At 41.2% G+C, this 19068-nt stretch overlaps 1 protein-coding gene across 2 annotated transcripts in view; it reads right to left on the bottom strand.

Annotated features, from left to right (window-relative positions):
- Positions 1-19068, bottom strand: part of ITFG1 (integrin alpha FG-GAP repeat containing 1) — an 87611-nt gene that overhangs the window by 7210 nt on the left and 61333 nt on the right. For both annotated transcript variants that reach the window (XM_065640818.1, XM_065640819.1), the window contains exons 13-15: positions 15966-16009; positions 14349-14427; positions 397-521 (exon numbers count right to left, since the gene is read on the bottom strand). In XM_065640818.1, coding sequence (XP_065496890.1) covers positions 397-521; positions 14349-14427; positions 15966-16009 — 248 coding nt within the window. The remainder of the gene's footprint in view (positions 1-396; positions 522-14348; positions 14428-15965; positions 16010-19068) is intronic.

Genomic DNA, 19068 nt, shown 5'->3' on the forward strand with positions numbered 1-19068 from the left:
CACGGTGACCTCTACCTTCCATCTCACTGATCACGGGTTTAACCAGCGAGGCAGAAAGGATTATGTGAGGCAGGTGTTACAGCCAAGACCATCATACCTGGCCCATGAGATCTAATGCACACTTACCATACAAACAAGCACTATATACCTGTGCTAAAATTTACAGACACTTTCAGTCATCTTTGTGTCCTAGTGTTAGCTTCAGAGCTTGTACACCCCAAAAAACAGGCATACAAAGTTCTTTTTGGCAAACTTCTCTGTATTCAAACTTATTTCTTTGATATTCTTGCTTCTGAAAAACACCAAACCAGCGTCCCTAGCAGCGTTTCCATCCAAACTCTCCTAGGAGAGGTAACACCATAAACATTAGCTTGACAATGTGAAATCTCCACTAACCTTTTCTCCTAAAGGACGAGGAATGCCCACGTAGAGATGGTCGAGGAAATTGGCGCTGCGTCCCAAGCCGAGCACGTTGTACGGCAGCTGGAGGGCAAAGTGTGCCGACTGGCTGAGCTGGCCCGCTGCGGGCAGTTGCAAAAGAAGCCCACGTCAGCATCCTAGGAAAAAACCACGACGACCCCAAACCCACCCACTTTCTACACAAATACACCCTTCAGAGGCAGCAATAAAAATGTTGAAAAAATTTTAACCCACCGCATGATAATTTCATTCTTAAAGGCTCGATTCCACATTTCCAAACTACTTGCAGGCACTCACTTGGAAAACACCTTAAATGCTTTACATTTCTAGGTAAGATGATTCTTTTGAGCACCATTTCCGTGTTAATTTGAATCTCCTATTTGTTACAAGTTGAGAAGAAATCAGCTATCCACATTTATTTTGATATGAGCAGTGCCAAGTCTTTTGCCCCCTTGATTTACAAGCTCAGACTCAACACGTGAAGGTCCATTTTAATTCTTATTAGCGTTAATCGGTAACTACCCGTTTTTCTTGTGTCACAAAATTTGCTAAGTAAATTCTCATGAACAAATTCTCAACTAATAAATTGATTTAATGAAAACAGGATTATAGTGGTTGCAAGTTAGGTCCTAGTGAGAGCATGTTATAATAATGTAATAATTGAAGGAGAGACTGTAGGGGAAAAAGAACATTCTTTGTTGCTTGAAAAGGCAGTAGGGAAACAAATAAGCGTTGCAGTTCTTAACAGGTTCACCTACATCCCATTTCTAAAGTATCTGATTATTCCATTTAAATAAAAACCTTGTAATCTTTTTCATTTCTGGCAAACTGATTCAGATCCTATGTAGATTCTTTGTTCATTCTCTAGAAAGCCTCTTAGTGAGTGACCTGGTTCCACAGCAGGAATGGTATCAGCAGCTCATCAGCATCGTGGTGAATTCAGCCCTTCACCAGATCAATAGAAAGGAGTTCAAGGGACACCTGACAACCACAAGCAGGCTTAAGTCATCACTAGAAACAGTTCTTTTACAAAGACATGATGTACGGTCAGTATTTTTTAAGCGTCAGATTTTTCTCTGCTTTGACATCGGACAGATCATGCCTGAAATTGGCCATCGTAAGTTAAGCGACAAAACGTGACAGAGCGCCAATGGAAGAACCCGAATTCCCATTTTGCGAGGAGCTGGCAGCGGCTCCGTTCTCCTCGGCACAGCCCCCTCCACGGCCAGCTCTCAGAGCCGGGGGCCGCGCGGGTCGCACGGCGTCTGCCATGGCTGGGGGAAACTCCACCAACCAACCACAGCTTCTTGGGAAACGCCAAACATCCTTTTGAGATCAAACAGAACCCAGCTCCCATTGTGGGCTCCTGGAGAGGAACGTGGGTGCACGGCCGCCCCTGATCCCCAGCAGCGAGCCCGGGGAGCCTCCGGGACGCCCTGTCCGGAGCATCAAAGCTCTGCCACCAAGGGGCCACCGAGAGATGACACCTACTCGCAGAAGCTCCTCAGCTTTTGCATCTTCTTATGGCGGACAAACTACCTGCTACATGGGATGATGATAATTTTGAACCCGTATTCAAGACAACGATTACACCCTCAGACACACGGTGTGAACTGTGGGTTGTCCTGCGCAGGGACAGGAGCTGGACTTGATGGTCCTGGTGGGTCCTTCCAGCTCGGGCCATTCTGTGACTCGTCGTCGTGTTTCTCTGACCCTCCTCACCCTGCAGCAGCTCTCTGGGAAGCAGCTTGCCATATGCTGTCAGGCTTGGTTTGAGATGGGCCGGTTTAGTCATGAGGTAAGTATCCTGTATTATTGTAGTTTTAGAGCTATGATAATTTCATTTAAAAAGGCAAGATAAATGTCAGCTAAATACACTTGGATGAGATCTGAAAAATCAGCTTGATGCAATTTCCCTTTTATTAAGCTAAAAATGCTATTAGCTGAAAGAAACAATAACCGTCCTAAAGATTTATATTTACTTTTTCTCCATGCAGAACCACGTAATGAGAAGGCAGAGGTGGAAATATTTAAAGCGGGTTTGCAGTTCCCTGCTCTGCTGTGAGGTTCATGGTGTCCTGTGTCACTGCTCGGGGAATCCCCAGCTCAGGGCACTGGGGGCTTTGCTCTCAGAACGGGCAATTTTCCGGTAAGTTGAGAGAACAGGACAGGACTCGAGCCTGGAGTCTGTCCCCACTTTGTCACCGACTGTCCCCACTTTGTCACCGACTACTCATACACCATCTTGGCTAAATTGCTCAATCTCTAGGTCTCAATTGCTGACTCTAAAACTTGAGTATTTCTTGAATTGGAGTAGGCACGTAATATCTGAAAGCACTGGTTACCGATAGAAAAGCAGTAAGGAACAAAAACGGGTTTATTAAATTTGACTTAGTTGTAAAGCCAAACAAGTTATGTATTACTTGATCACGCTATAACACAATAAAACATTTTCTTTAAAAAATTGCTTCACTAATGCTGAATTCGGAAGGACTTTTCCCAAAAGAACAAGATTCTGCTGTAATATTTAACATCGAAAAGCTTATAGAACGACTTCTGAGCGAAATATTTAGGATTATGAGGAGACAGCAACTGAGATCTCCTTTTTTCTTTCACCATACAAATGAAATAAATGTCAGCTAAATTAAAGGAAATGAAAGAAAATGTCATACGCGGTGTGCAGTCAGCCTTGAAGAGGTTAGAGAGTCAGATACTGCAGCTAGAATTCCTAAAAGCATTGAATAATTTAATGGCTACTAACACTGGTTCTCATGCCTACTAAGATAAGGATAATGAAATGCTTCAGGATGTAAATAGATCATTTGCAAAGGTCAGAAAGGAATGTTTTCTTCCACACAGCAAGCAGAAAATGTGCAATACCCTTTATTTATTTGCCTTTAAATTTGGGAGATAGCAGCTAAGCAGGACTCGGGATGACAGCATGTCGAAGGTTCTAGTTTCCTTCAAAGCTGACTACAAATAGATCTCCGAGTCTATTTCTTGCTTTACTCCACCTATATCTGCCATCAATTCCACGAGAGTTGGACGGTTACTCAAATGTTCCACTCAGAATTGCAAACAAATAATTAAGAATGACAAGATGAACATCTGGGAAACATAAAAACCTTGAACAAAGATGAAAAATAAAAAGAACAATTACAGGGAGGACTGCTAACGGTTTATTGTCATTTCTGAAGTCACTGGTAATTAATTTACTTAGGAAAGTAATTCAAATTTAATTTAAATAGCAACCCCAGCTATTTGCTCTGTTGTAAAACTGTTGTAAATGGTTTTTTACTTATTGCAAGAAAATTTTTAAGTATCGTTCCATGTCCAGGCAGGAAAGTGGGTTTAGTTCTTACCCCTACTGGGCTTCAAGCTTCAGAAATCTCTGCAAGCAACAGGGAGAAAGTGGCTGTCGCTTCAGAGCTTCTTTTGCTTCATCAGCAGAACTGTTACTATAAACAAGAATTAACAAACCTTACCCTGTCCGTGCTGTACATTATTACTTTTAAATACTACTTTAAACACTATTAAACACTATGTCTTATGCTTTATGCTTCTTGCTTCAAAACAGTTATTTGGAAGCACCCATATCATGGGCTATGCTGTTGATATAGCTGTTGGGGGTTATATTTTTGTTTAAAATCACTAAGTCACTACATTTATTGCTTCAAAAACCTTGGGCTGAGTAAGAAACCTCAGCATTTTAAGCCATGGTTTTCAGTAGTTTCGGCCTGTCAGAGGCCACGTTTTTAACAAATAGCTAATGATCTTGGGCAGCCAAACCTTACAAAGTCAGAGTTTGCCACCCAGGAACCATTCTGAACATCTCCGAATCAATCTCCTTATTTTTGAAGTATGGCATAATAGACTTGAAGCAATACATATCATTAACCTTTCGAAAGTCTTGTCTGAAGAACAGAATGATGTGTTGTCTATGACACACCCAGGACTTGTTTTTATGTTTGGGGACGTCCTCAAACCCCGTGGCAGGTGACCCGACCCGAACAGCACAAGGGCTTCGATTGTTCCGAAGGGAATGGGGTTGTGTTTACATGTGGAATCAATTCTTTCTGTTGTTTCTTGAAACAGAACTGACAGTGTGTGATACTGGATTTACAAACCTACATGAATAGATACACACCACTGATACTGTTGATTTAAATAAGCTTATTTTGTGGCATAATAGAGCGGAACATACAAGATCACTACACAGACCTGAAACACTAATGGAAATGGAAGCGGGAACTTGGATTTCAAACCTGTGGTCTCCTGAAGTGCCGTTCTTTTAATTTTTTTTAATTACTATTTTCTTGATGAAATATCATTCACTTTTGAGTAGTCCATTAAAGCCATTCAGATTAATTCAAAACACAGTAATAATAGTTAGGTTTTCAAAAGTCCCCCCAATTCAATATATTAGAGGACTGAATAGCAAGACGTATTTTTATAAATACAAATGTTATGTCATTATTTCTTCCAGCTACTATATTTTCCTCTAATTTGCAAAACAATGCATTTATCAGAAGCTATAACACATTCACCAAAATACTAACTGAAGACATTTGTGAAGTGTGAAACAACTTGTCAAGAAAACGCCAAAATCTAACAGAATTAGAAAATACAGCAAGGAGTTGCTCCGGTTTGGACATACATTCTTTATACCTGGTAAAAACCCTTTTCATGGTGTAAAACACAGTATTGGAGCTGTAGCCTGTAGCCGTAGACCGGCAGCTCAATTATTCTGTACCATCATCTGCCTTAACACTGAGTTCGCCACAGGAACGACTGCTTCCCTATGGATTAGATGTGCATACGCATCCTCAAAAAACCTCATGTTATTCCAAAAAACTACATGCAGAAGCCACAGGAATAGCTGCATAGCTGTGAACGACGTGCATGGAACAGCTGGAGTCAGACAGAGCCGGGTCAAGAATTGGGTAAAATTCTCCCATGAATGTGCATGGTTGGAACACTACGGGGATATTGACTTTACAGGGATTATCGGAATTGTGCTCCGTTGCACACCAAAGTGTTTCCCCGGCTTTTGAAGCCGGCAGCCCCTTATTTTATTTGAAAATATGCCACAGCCACTTACTGCAAAAGAAAGGAAAAATATAACGGATAATAATGAAGTACCTGTGTAGTACGCATAGGAATTTACAAAGTGGCTTTCAGGAAAAAAATGAAAAAACAACAATTCTAAGCTTGAAAGCTTTTTAGAAAGATGGACAATTCAATTTCCTTGGCTTTAGTTGAAAGCTTTGCTTCGGTTCCCTTATTACTGCCTTTGGGGTTGTAGGTCACTGGCTGGAAAAAAACAGATAGTGGAGCAAGAGCTTTTTTCTGCTTAAAATTATGCAATGAAAGTACACACCTGCAACTTTGATACCTATTATCTGTAGTGCCGCTAACACTGTGATACTTCTCAAAGCCCACACTCCAGATCTGATGCATTTACATGAGAAGATGTGTTTTCATTAAGAATAACTTCATACCATAAAATTACAGAATTCCAATTAGAAACTCTTAAAAAACCCAACCAAACAATAAAATTATCATATTGCTGATATTCCAGCCCTTTGCATGGGGGAAAGTTGTCTAACTTGTAATGCCTAAACATTTGAAGTTTGGTTAATATTGCATGCAATATTTCAAGTTCAAGTCAGTTTCCTAAGCAAAACAGAGTTATAAAGAAAAACATCCCAGCAGGGTATCGCCACCTGCAGCAACCAGAAAATCCCTTTAACAGAATCCAGCTATTCAATTATTAAATGATTCCAGCTTGTGCCATGAACACACTCTTAGAATCACAGCTGGTTTGTGTTGCAGGGCCCTCCCCAGCCCCCCCAGTGCCCCCCCTGCCATGAGCAGGGACATCTGCACCAGCTCAGGTTGCTCAGAGCCCCGTCCAGCCTGGCCTGGGATGTCTCCAGGGATGGTTCAGCCACCACCTCTCTGGCCAACTTGGGCCAGGCTCTCACCACCCTCAGGGCCAACCATTTCTTCCTCGTGTCCAGCCTGAATCTCCCTCCTTTAGTTTAAAACCATCAGTGCCTGTCCTGTCACAACAGGCCCTGCTCGAAAGTCTGTCCCCATCTTTCTTATCGGCCCCTTTTCAGTCCGGAAAGGCCGCACTAAGGTCTCCCCGGAGCTTCTCTTCTCCAGCTGAACCCCCAGCTCTCTCAGCCGTTCCTCCCAGCAGAGCTGCTCCAGCCTCGGGTCATTTCTGGGGCTCCTCTGGCCCCTCTCCAGCAGGTCCATGTGTGTCCTGTGCTGAGGCCCCAGAGCTGGACCAGCACTGCAGGGGGATCTCCCCAGAGCGGGCAGAGGGGCAGAGTCACCTCCCTCCACCTGCTGCCCATGCTTCTGTTTATGCGGCCCAAGATACAATTGGCTTCTGGGCTGCAAGCGCACATGGCTGCGTCACGGCCAATCTTTTCATTCACACATCCCCAAGTCCTTCTCCGCAGGGCTCCTCTCCACCTCTTCATCCCCAGCCTGGATTGATACCAGGGGTTGCCCAACCCAGGTGCAGGACCTTGCACTTGGCCTTGTTGAACCTCATGAAGTTTGCATGGTCCCACTTCTCGAGCTTGTCCAGGTCCCTCTGGGATGGATCCCATCCCTCAGGTGTGTCACCTGAACCACTCAGCTTGGTGTGATCCGTGAACTTGCTGAGGGTGCACTCGATCCCACTGTCTATGTTGTTGATGAAGATGTTAAAGAGTGCTGGTCCCAGTATGGACCCCTGAGGGACACCATTTGTCACTGGTGTCCATCCGGACACTGAGCCATTGACCACTACCCTCTGGATGTGACCATCCAGCCAGTTCCTCCTCCACCGAACAGTCCACCCATCAAATCCATATCTCTCCAGTTCAGAGAGAAGGATGTTGTTGGGACCATGTCAAAGGCTTTACGGAAGTCCAGACAGACAACATCCGTAGCCCTTCCTTCGTCCACTGAGGTAGTTACTCCATTGGACAAGGTCACGAGGATGGTCCGGCAGGACTTGCCCTTGGTGAAGCCGTGCTGGCTGTCTCAAATCACATCCCTGTCCTCCATGTACCTCAGCACGGTTTCTACAGGATCTGTTCTATGACCTTCCCAGGCACGGGGTGAGGCTGACAGGTCAGTAGTTCCCGGGTTCCTCCTTTCTCCCTTTTTAAAGATGGGTGCAATGTTTCCCTTTTTCCCGTCACCAGGACTTCACCCAACTGCCAGGGCTTCTCAGATATCACGGAGAGCGGCCGGGCAACCGCACCAGCCAGTTCCCTTAGGACTCCGCGATGCGGCTTGTCAGGTCCCATGGACTGATGTATGTTCAGGTTCCTCAACTGGTCACGAACCTCATCTTCTTTCTATATAGCGGAATTCCATGTAATGAATCCTGCAATGTCAAGTGGCTATTGAAATTAAGCTTATTTTGCTTTTGTCTGGTACATATTGCGATGTTTATGTTCAAATTCTTCACTGTAATAGCTGCTAGACATTTGTGTTCACCTCACAATCCAATTTAGTTAAACAGCGTGAGAACTCAATGCAACAACAGGGAAGAGTAAGCACACCGCAAAAAACCTGAAGGGCACGACTTCACAGCGTGTGAAAGGTCAGCGTGCCTCGGAAGGTTGCAAACAAAGCCAAGCAAAACGAAAAGAGCTCTGCAGCGAGCCTTGCAAAGGCTACCGGTCCGTACAGCTTCGGTCAGACAGACGCTCAAAGAAATTATGATTTGATCCATACAGGCGATTCGATTAATCTATTCATATGATAATATTATGCCTTGATCTTTGAGTAAACCTGAACCATTTATTGCTCTGTTGTTCCTGGCCCAAAGGATTAATGGTTTTCGTAGATACAAACTGCAACTATCACCTGATTTAGTTCAAACTATGTCGGCATATTTTTACTTTAAGAGAGAAAATTAAGATGCCCATAGCATGGACTGAAACACAGAAGATATTCTTCCATTTCAAATGGAAGTGAGAACATGAAACAGAACATCAACTCAAAGCTCCAGCCAGGCTGGGCCTGGCTTGCAGGGCTCAGCTGGTACATACGAGACATAACACATCAAAAAAGAGAGCACAAGAAGGGATCGGATGTTACACAGGAGAGGGAGAAAGCAAGCAGGGAGACAGAACAATGAGGTGGTGGTGAAAGGAGAGGGGGTATCAGAAGGAAAAGCCGGGTACAAAGCTGCTGATGGCTCCAGGCAGCCTGACGGTCACAGGGCAGCCTCGCCAGGACCGCCCAGCATCGGCCACGGAACGTTGCAAGGACAGATCCGAAATGCCTGTCTTGTGCTGGTGCTACAACATCAAACCGTTCTCGTGCGGTTTCTGAAAACATTTCAGCAAATGAACGGCCGCTCCGTATTAAATTTAAAGTATCTGATCTTGTTCTGGGTCCACAGGGACATTCGTTCTAAGAAAATCAGTTTGCCTTGTTGGTAATAACTGAAACCAAGCACACTGAGTAGGTAGCCTTCTCAAGAAAACACAGAAGATCACTACTGGGACCCGCTCCAGCTTGCAAAGATGACATGTGCATTTCAGCCCCGGTCAGAACTGTCCACAACTAGAGCCCACGGCTGGCACTGCAGCAGTCTGGCACCAGTCACTGCGCACAATTCTATTCAAAACTAGGGAGACTTAGTAAGGTAACAAAGCTCAACAACTTGCATTTGGTCAGCTTTACTAAACCCAGATATCCTCCCCCTCCCTGCCCCAAGAACTGCCCCGATTCACTCTGTGCTCGGCTCTAGATATTATACTCTACTGGATGCTATGCTTTGCTGCTTACAGGATTCAGCTGAAAAACACCATGTCACAATGACAGACGCCAATAAAAGCCTGGAAATGCAGATGTAGAGCTGAAAATCCACAATGACACTTAAATGGGGGGTTTCCTTAAAAATAACAAGTCCAAAAGAAACAGGGAATGGAGAATGCAGATTGCAGGGAACGGATCAGAAAGCAGGACTGAAATTGGAATTTGCATTCTTCTCCTGGATTTACCTGATCTGATCTCAAGCATAAAATTCCTGAAATATTTGAAGAAGCTGTCGCAATTGAGTTTCCTCTCTGAGATAGCAGGTTTGTGGAGACGTTAACCAGAGATGTAAGACCCAGTACTTAGCAAATCTAATGCTCATTTTGGCAATTGCTGTTCATTGTAGCTAATTTAACAGTATTTCTTGTTGTAAGATTACAAGTGAATTGAGCAGTGGGAAAGTAAAAGCATGGAATATGCGCTCATTATTATTCTGCTATCTTTTAACAACATACTGGAATGTTAATACGAGAGAGAATAATTCTAACAGTGTTTTAAAAAAAGCCCTCGTAATTATGCAAATTTCCTGTAGTTAAGGCTTAGCAGATCAAAGAACCTTTAAGGAATTAGATAAGGCCAGCTATATGTGCCTTTTATTTTACTCTTTGCATGAATATTGCATACATGAAAGATCCCATAAATCAGAACTAAAGGCCTGCAGAATGAGGAAGAGCAGAAGCGGAACGGTGGGCATTTCGTTGAGTGCTCTCTGATGATCAGGGACTGCAGGGTTTGGGTTCGGTGTCCAGCCAGGAACTCTGCCCCTGCTCAGGCCAAACACAACAAATTGCACCAGCTGACTTGAAAACAATAACTTGAATGGTGAGCACTGTTTTCATTAGGAAAAGAACGATGTTGTTACTCGTGTCACCTCTCGGGAAAGAGATGAATTATTTTAAAAATATGATTACAAACGATCAGATTCTCTCATGAATATACACATTATATATAATTTCATATAATTAACGGTGTCAGATATGGGTTGTTCCATGATACTACAGAAGGAATGCAAATAAAGTTGGTGAAAATTAGTTTTAAAATAGTATATTGAATGCCATACTTTTAAAAGCTTAATGTGGAAAAGATGGTTTTTAAGTTTATATATCACCCCAAAACACCACCTGAGTTTGGTATTGCCCACCAGTACCCACATATAAAAGTGTCGCTTGAGGTATTTCTTGATAGTCATAAAGAATGCGATTTGGACATAAGAGACTGTTTTTCAAGCTAATCTGTACGCCAGTAATTCTAGTGAGAACAGTTACTGAACCTTACGAGTAGGACTTGTAAAAGAAAGTTTAGCTACCAACTTAATATAATAGCTTCAGAAAATGTGACTTTGAAAAGTTCTTGCAAGAATTACAGAGACTCAGAGAAATCTATTAACATGTTACAGTTGAGAAGCTGATCAAAGCCAGTATTATAAAATTCCCTGTAGCAATACTGCTGGGGTCATAAATGCACTTGGAATTCATTACTGTTATTTCATATTGCTAAAACAGAAAAGGAAATTCATCACCATAGGATTCTGTTAGGTTTTTATTATTGTAAATATGGTAGCAGTGAAGATGAATGATACTATAGCAGCATTAAATCATATTTCATAGCTGTTTCTTAGAGTAAATCGTAAAAACATTGCATTTCTAAAAGGACTGCGTCACCCTCCCAAACAACCAAACTCACCAAACCCTAAAGATAATGTTTAAGGAAAATGGATTTGTTTTTGTTCTAGGAAGAGAGAATCAGAAAAAAAAATTAAGAAAGTGATAAATCAAATAGATCCAAATTTTAAGCCAGCTTTATTCCCCATGGATATAGGGAATTTGTAAGCTATGTGCATTCTTCCATGACACAGGGGTCTATAGCTGGAAGAACATCTTTATTTTGCCACTGAGTTATTTTTTAAGCTTGCTTAAGTAGCAAGTGCCAAAGGGTCAAACTTACATAAACCAAACCCATCTAAACTTGTATTTCCTCAAAGCGGGGTTTAGGATCAGTTTGTACTGCTGTGAATTAACCTTTTAATAGATATTCTGCACTTGAGATGCCACAAATCCATTATATTGTCATCTTCTGATTAAAATCATGTCCATTTATAAAAATCAAATTTATTTTAAAAATCAGCATGTAGTATATCATCCAGATATGCCAAGTTTCAGTCCTATACAGTTACTATTCATGATATCCCAAGAATCTAATAATATAGATTCTACTAGCTGTTAGACATGACTTTAAAGTGTATTGTATGAGGTATCTTAAAATATCAGATTTCTAATTTCAAGACTGTGTTAACCAAAAATAAGTAGCAAGAGTTAAAAACTTCTCTGACTATATGAACAATGAATCTAGATGAGTATAATTAGATCTAAGCAAAGGTTGTGTTGTAGGTTTTTTTGATTTATAGCCATTTTCTAGCACTTTCCTAAGGAAGAAAAAAAGGGTCAGCTTGATGGTTTTACTCATGTGTTTCTTTTCTTATGCAAAAAATGTCTTTTGTGTTACTTGGGCAGAATTATTCATCAGTACTCCTGGTTCTCGGAAAATCAGGTTATGTGCAAGTATCTATTCCCAAGCCCCATGGCCAGAGAAGCTCTGGAGCTGCGTTTTCATCAGTTATTCTATTCCCCCGAGCGCACCACATTTAGGACGCCTGCATCAAGTCCCAGGGAGTCTGAAGGAATAAATACACGACACTACTTTAAACCCACAATTTTTTCATTTAGATGCATGTTCACTCAATGAATGCTCTCAACTGTTACAACTTCTAGTGGAGGCTGGAGAGAAATCTTGTATTAATAATACAGAAATGACGGTAATTTCCAGTAACTCAGCAGCAGCTCGCAAGAAGCAGCTTCATCGACAGGTCCCTGTTCCAGGGATCAACTGCAAGTGGTTTAGTTAATGGCACGAGATGAGTGAACCCCAATCTTTTTTACTAATACACAGATTTGTGAAAGTGAAAGAGTTTTTACTCTTTACTAAGACGGGAAGTGCATTCCAAACTGTTTATACTTTTGTTGTTTTGAAAAGCAAGTACTCATACGTCTTTTAAAAAAGGAATCGGTACAACAAAATCGCTTGTATTTAACAGTACAGGTCTCGCTGGCACCCTCAGAAACACAAGTCTGAAGCCAATATGCAACATGCAACCAAAAGAGCGAAAACCCAGGATCATCATCTGTCCCCCCGTACGGGGGACAGAACCAGAGCAAACAACTGCTGGTCTCTAAGTAAAGTCCTTTTCTTGTGTGGAATTGTCTTCTGCTGAACTGCTGATTTTTACAGAACTACTGGAGTTGATTTGAGGCAGGTACGCTCCTGCTAAAATTGGCTTATGTGAGCTCCAAAGTTCTTAGGGACCACGAGTAACCCAAAAGATGGCAAAGTTTCCTGTCCACAGGAATCCAGGCTTTTGCTGGAAAAGCAGAAAGATCTTGTGTACGCCTTTACCAGTATTCTCAGATACAGATGGGCTGTACCACAACTTGGCTCTGGCAGAGCTTGCAAGCCTCATTTGGTAATTGGCGTTAATGAGATGTGCCCATCGTTATCCCCCCGTCGCCTGGCTCAGTCTGACAGAGCACAGAGTAACTAAACTTTCCTGAACTCATCACGGGGTTTTAAGTGTTTCTAACTAAATACGTAAGCTCTTTTAAAATGTAGCTTATGAAGAAAACCTATGAAGAAAGTGATGAAGCTGAGTGTACAACTGGCAGGACGATTAGTTGGTTAAAATGAATTTATGCAACAATTAGAAAAAATACTCTGCACTTTCATGTTAGTATTAATTAGTAGTTTGATTAAAATGTAGGCTAATACTTTCAAGCTTTCAAACCCATATTTAAGCATGTATGAATACAGAAGTGGATATGTTTTTGCAGCTAGCTGGTTTGTTTTTCAGGACAGCTTCTCTCATTTTTTCTAGGGTGGAATTAACAGTCCTGAGCACAGTATTCAAGGTGACAACATCATCATTGTTTTAGGACCTTAACACATCAGCATTTTTTCCCCTAAATTACTGCTATTATTTAAATTAATGTTATACAGGGCACAGTTTTCCCTGTGAATTACGGAAAACTTTTTAAAAAAACATGAGTTTAATTTGAAGTAAGACTTGAGTGACAGATACGGACAGTTGCCCCCAGTGGGAAGGGGTCAGAATGGCACAATTCACAGACGCGCACACTCTCCTCGTGTGCTGGCTTGCGAGTTTGCCATTTTTTTTCCTGAGTCCATTCTGAGATGTGCTCATAAGATTAACATTCATAAATTAGACTAACAGACCACTCAGTACAGTCACCTGTGTCTTCTAGGAGCCACTAGTATGTACTTGGGAAGGCAGCATAAACCCCAGGACATCAGGCAAGGACCATGACCTAATGGACTGTTCTTCTTTTGCCTACTTTGTCTTTGGACTCATGTAAACTGTGGCATCTGCAACATCTCATGCAATAAACCTCTTGTTAAGCTATGAGCTGCACGAAGCGTTGCTTCTTTCCCTTCATTTTGACCCTGTTACCTAATGAATCTTTGACACCTGTAGTTCCTGTACCACGTGAAAGGATGCGGCCGTTCCCTCGGTCTTCCTCACGCTGCTCCTGATGTTACAGACGCCTGTTCACCTGCCGGGTGTAGCGAACAACTCCACAAAAATGCATCCTGTGTTTACTGAACATTACATTGATCCTTCGCCATGCAGCTACAAGATTCTATTTAGGCCACTGTTCTTTCTTAATCCATAATTGCTAAGCACTGGTAGAAAAGGTAAATCATTAAAGCTTACACTATTTCACAAACCGATGATATTGTACCCAACGATTTTTCAGATTTGGCAAGGTAAAGCCACCTGTTCAAACGCCATTTGCATCGGAGAGAAGGCAAAAAGAATGCAGTTGCAATGTTTGTAATAAATATGCAAGCTGTACAGAAAGAAGAGAAAGTTTGGGGGTTTTAGCCTTGTAAACCAAAGACACTACTGAAAACCCGTCGCATTTCACACTCTGGGCTTCTTCCCAACTCCTGAGTTTGCTGGGAAGTACAGACAGAGAGACCGTGCTACGTGTATTCTCACCATCAGCTTATCTTACCTGACCCGTTTTTCAGGTATCCATTTGCATCTACAGTCGTGTACATGATGTAAGGACCCGGCTGATTGACACCAAAAGGCTACAAAGGGGAAGAAAAACCAACAAAAAGCAGGCAAAATTTCAGGAGCAGACAAAGCTATAATAATAAAACAGTAAACCAAAGAAAAACATTTCTCTGTTAATTATTTCCTATTGGCACGGATAATTTTTAAATCTCGTAACTGTTTTGGTCATAGCATTAAGTGGAAATCAATTTTCAAAATAAGGCTAATTTGTTGTCCAAGTAACGTTTAGTTTCTCATGAAGAGTGCAACACTATTGAGTCCTCTGGCAAAAGGTTTAATGTTTCCTTGGAAGTTACAAGTAAAATAAAAAAACCCTAAGCATCCAAAGAAATAACAGCATGTTCTGAAAAATAGGCTGAGATAATGCACTCTCTTGATAATCTTTCTGAATCGAAAAATACTACACAAATTCAGAATGTTGTTATCATTATTTAGCAGCATTTTATTTAATTCATGAAAGTGGTTGAATAGTTACTTCTTGAGTACCGATACTATTTTAAGCAAATTCTCTTGAGGGAGAAAATGAGGGGAAAAATAAATAAAAGAAATAAATCAAAGGAAGTTGTGGATTACAGAATGATGAACTGTAACAAATTCACCTAATTAAGAAGGGAGGGGAAGAAACAATTTTCTGCTGTGGTAGGGACAAAACGGGGGGTACAACTGTAAAAATATATTTTAAAGAAAGGTGTGGTTTGTTTTTTTTTTAAGTGCTGAATTCCAGCTGACATCAAGATATCAAACCCAGTAAAGATTTTACAAATGAGTTACAGAAATAATACTAAATGAGACGTTGATGTGGTAAGTTCTAAACCACAACAATAAGTGATTATGATGAGAGATGGGATCAAAACCTGAAAAATAATTGTTTAGAATGACGAGTAAGGAGACCGCAAAAAGTAAAGTTAATACAGATCTATGAAAGACGACTAGATAAGGTGAAAAACTGGTGGCGTTTTTTTCTTTGTTTTAGTTTGGGGGTTTTTTATGCCAAGTAGCTGTATTCTGGCATAATGTATGTTATTTTCTCACAGAGAACTTCTTTTACAGCGGAGGCAATAGCATTTCTATGATCTTGATAATGAAATTTTCATCAACATCTGTTGTGAAGATTTGCTTTTTAAACCCTCTCTTTAGTTCTGTAATTAAGCTAATAATACTGTCAAACACCCTTATTACTTTATCTCGGAAATTAAACCCTATGTCTTCAAATAGGCTTGAAGAAAAAGTCTGTCCCATTTGAAGCAGGTTTTGTATTTCCAATTCAAAATGACATTTCCCGGTTTTGCTCCTCTGAGTTCCCCTTGCGGGCAACTTTCCCTGGGAACGTCGCTCAACAATTTACTGACTGGAAGTCCAGTGGGTGAGTTGCGGGGTCTCTGGAGCTGATTAAAATAATTAAAACAGAAATCATCACACATCACACTTGGCCAGTCACGATTTGGATCACACGTTCTTCCAGTAAATAACTCTCTTACTATGCGGAAAGCTTTTGCTATAATTAGACCTCAACTTATTTGAAGCTAAATAGTAAAGTTCTAGTTATACTTACGGTGACTTTCCGAGGACAGTCATTAGAGCAGAGGCCGCTGAGAACTGCAAAACCAAAGCGTGAGTTTATGTTAACAAGCATCTGACAAGTTCCACCTCTGAGATCTCTTCTAGTCAAAGTGCCAGATATCCATTAAAACACATAGAGACAATAAATGTCTTCTCTATGACTTATAGCAGTGTATAAAACCCTTCCTACTCCGTTTGAAGTACACTTCTTTGCAGAAATTCATCGGCTAGTCACTGATTTATCATTCCCCATTGGATAACCAGCTTCGAAAGAGTTCCCACTATAAAAATTCAAAATTAAACCAGTTTTTAAATAGTGGACTGTACATTTTATTCATAATTCTTCACTACTGAGCATTTGAAAATATTGGCAGAGATGCAGCTGTACTGTTTTAACTGATAAAACATGGAGTTTCAGGTAAAAATGTTGGGGGATGGGGCAATATTAAAGGTGCCCGTAAGATGTTCATAGTGTAAGAGTCTGATTGGAAATCGTTCCCTGTGCAGTCAGAAATGCACTGTTCCAGTGGAGGAACATTCCTAATATTTTGTGTGCAAATATTAACAGCTGCCGTGATTCCCAAGATATCATTCTTTGCTTGCGATTTAAAAATGTTGAAATTTCCAAATACAGAACAATCTGTTATTTTTAGGCAATTAAAAATATAGCTATATACACATACATATCTGGACATGTAAGATAAAGGTGTGGCAAAGCAGAATTTGAAGACTTTGTATCCACAGACAGACTTTTCCAGCTACAAGCTTATTGTGTATGTCATATTCCGGTGTGCACGCGAGTGGAACCAACTCTTCCCGTGTTGATACAGAACAGCACGCGGAGATTTGCTGTTCTGGTTCAGCACTGGAACAAACAATCTGACCAAGCACACTTGACGTCAGTTACAACGAGCAAAACTGTTCACATTGTCCATATGCCAAACAAGCGAACACAGCGCATCTATTCATACCCTAACTTGCACAAAGCGTGTTTTGTTAGAAATACTCTACCCTGTATCACAGTAAAAATATTTTTAGACCACTCATTTATTCCCATTTCCTGCGGTTTCTATGCAAAAATACTCACACGCCAAAAGGGTGCTAAAAAAAAGGCTTGCGCTAATTTTTAAGCCAGATTTACACAGAGTGAATCAAAAAGGATGCTGCAAGTTACTCCTTTCCCTATTAAAATTTCACGCAATTCTAATTCTAACACGGCTTTGTGAAGTGCAAGAGTTTTCTAGAGGATTTTCAGCGTGCTTGTGTGAATTACACTACCCATGTACAGTATTATTTAAAAGAAGGCTTCCATTGACATGACAAATCATTACGGGGTATTATGATGAGAACAGCGCTCAGGCTAAGGAGCAAGTCACGAACGCATTCGCCTCCAGCAGGACCTGCAGGTCTGTTTATCTTACGTGTGCTTTAGAGGATCAGCTGCATTTAAATAACATGAAGGCAAGTACCATTTTTGAAGGTGAACCTCTAGTTGTTCCTGTTTAGCTCTGTCCTCATAATACAGCCTCATTACTCACACATTCTCCAAAAAATCAAAGCCGACAGACAAGCGATGAGCTCAAAGCTCGGCAGCTCTGCAGCCTGGAAGCACCCGGTGGGGTGTGCAATCCGAACACCTCATTTCTCTCCATTACAAATATCATAATCTAACTCCAGCCTTTCAAACCAAGGCTCTACCTAACCCCGCGCCCTTGCCATGCTCATTGTCAATCTGCGCTCTTATGGGAAGATCCCTTTTTTTTGGCCTGTGGTGCTTTTATGCTGAAAACACCAAAGTGACTCACACGTGGAAACAAAGCGGCTCTCAGAACAGATCATGCACCATGCCGGTCCTCAACGAAATGGAACCAGCCCGTTTCGCAGGAGATTCGGCATCATTGCCAGATGATACAAAAAAGAACTCCAGTAAAGTAGGCTCGATGTGACAGAGCGACAGCAAAAGAGACAGAAGTCTCTCCTGGAGAGAAAAGATTGCAACCACCCAAGGCACAGATGAAAATAAGTGCACTTGGTTGTTGGTTCTTGCCTGGGTTTCTGAGAACAGGCAAGAGAAAAGGGCAAACACAGCGTGTTTCTTCAAATCAATACTGCTGTGATTTCTTCTGGTTCCTTTCTCTCTCGCTATGACATACATATTTATATGTGCAAGCATAATTGTATTTTCCTCAAGTTAGTGATTTACGAGCTAATCTTCCTCCAAATTTTAAATAGCATCACACAATAAAAAATAATCTAAGTTGAGGGACAGATATATGTAGATCTAATGCCATTTTTACATTAACAACATTATGTTATGTAAAGTGTTGTACCAAAGTTTCACAGCAGGGGCCTCATACGTTCAGCCAGTCCAGCCTGTTACCTCAAAAACAATTAAATATACTTCATAATTTCTTCACCTAGTTGTCAGGACCTCTAATGTTGGTAACTCTGCAGCTTCTCCAGGTATTCATGTTAGTACTTCACAAACTCTCTTTTAGGAAACTATTCTTCCTATTTACTCTTTGTAGTTTGTTACATCATTTGTATCCTGCACGGGCACACAGAACACGATTCCCCCGCTGTTCTGCATCCTCACAGACTAGTGACATGGATCTGCCTTACTTTTCTTTTTTAGGCTGAATAACTTGGTTCCATGTGCTCTTTCCCTGCTGATCATATTTTAGACGCTTGATAATTCTTGTTTTTTCCTTCAGAAGCCAGCTGAGAAATGAGGTTTTAGAGATCTAGTATCTCTCTTTAGAATTTTGTTAGGATGCAGAAGAAAAGCTCCAGGATGAAAGATTTAGCCTGCCTCTAGTTAATGAGTGAAACAAGACATGCATTCTTGTAAAAAAAAGCAAAACACCACACTCTAGAGATGATGAACACTTATTTAAAGGTCATTGTGGTCAACATAGATACTAAAAGCAGCTAGAGTGTTGAAAACAGTGGGCAGAATTACGTTGAATTTTCATAAGTACACTAAAATAAAACCAAGTAAACCCCCTTTGAAATGAAACAGAACCAACCTATCCAAGTTCAGATTCTGCAACAAGAGATCTCTGCAATCCATAATATTTTTCCATCTGTGTTTT

The sequence above is a fragment of the Caloenas nicobarica genome, chromosome 9 (genome assembly GCF_036013445.1).
Source record: "Caloenas nicobarica isolate bCalNic1 chromosome 9, bCalNic1.hap1, whole genome shotgun sequence".
Taxonomy (NCBI): domain Eukaryota; kingdom Metazoa; phylum Chordata; class Aves; order Columbiformes; family Columbidae; genus Caloenas; species Caloenas nicobarica.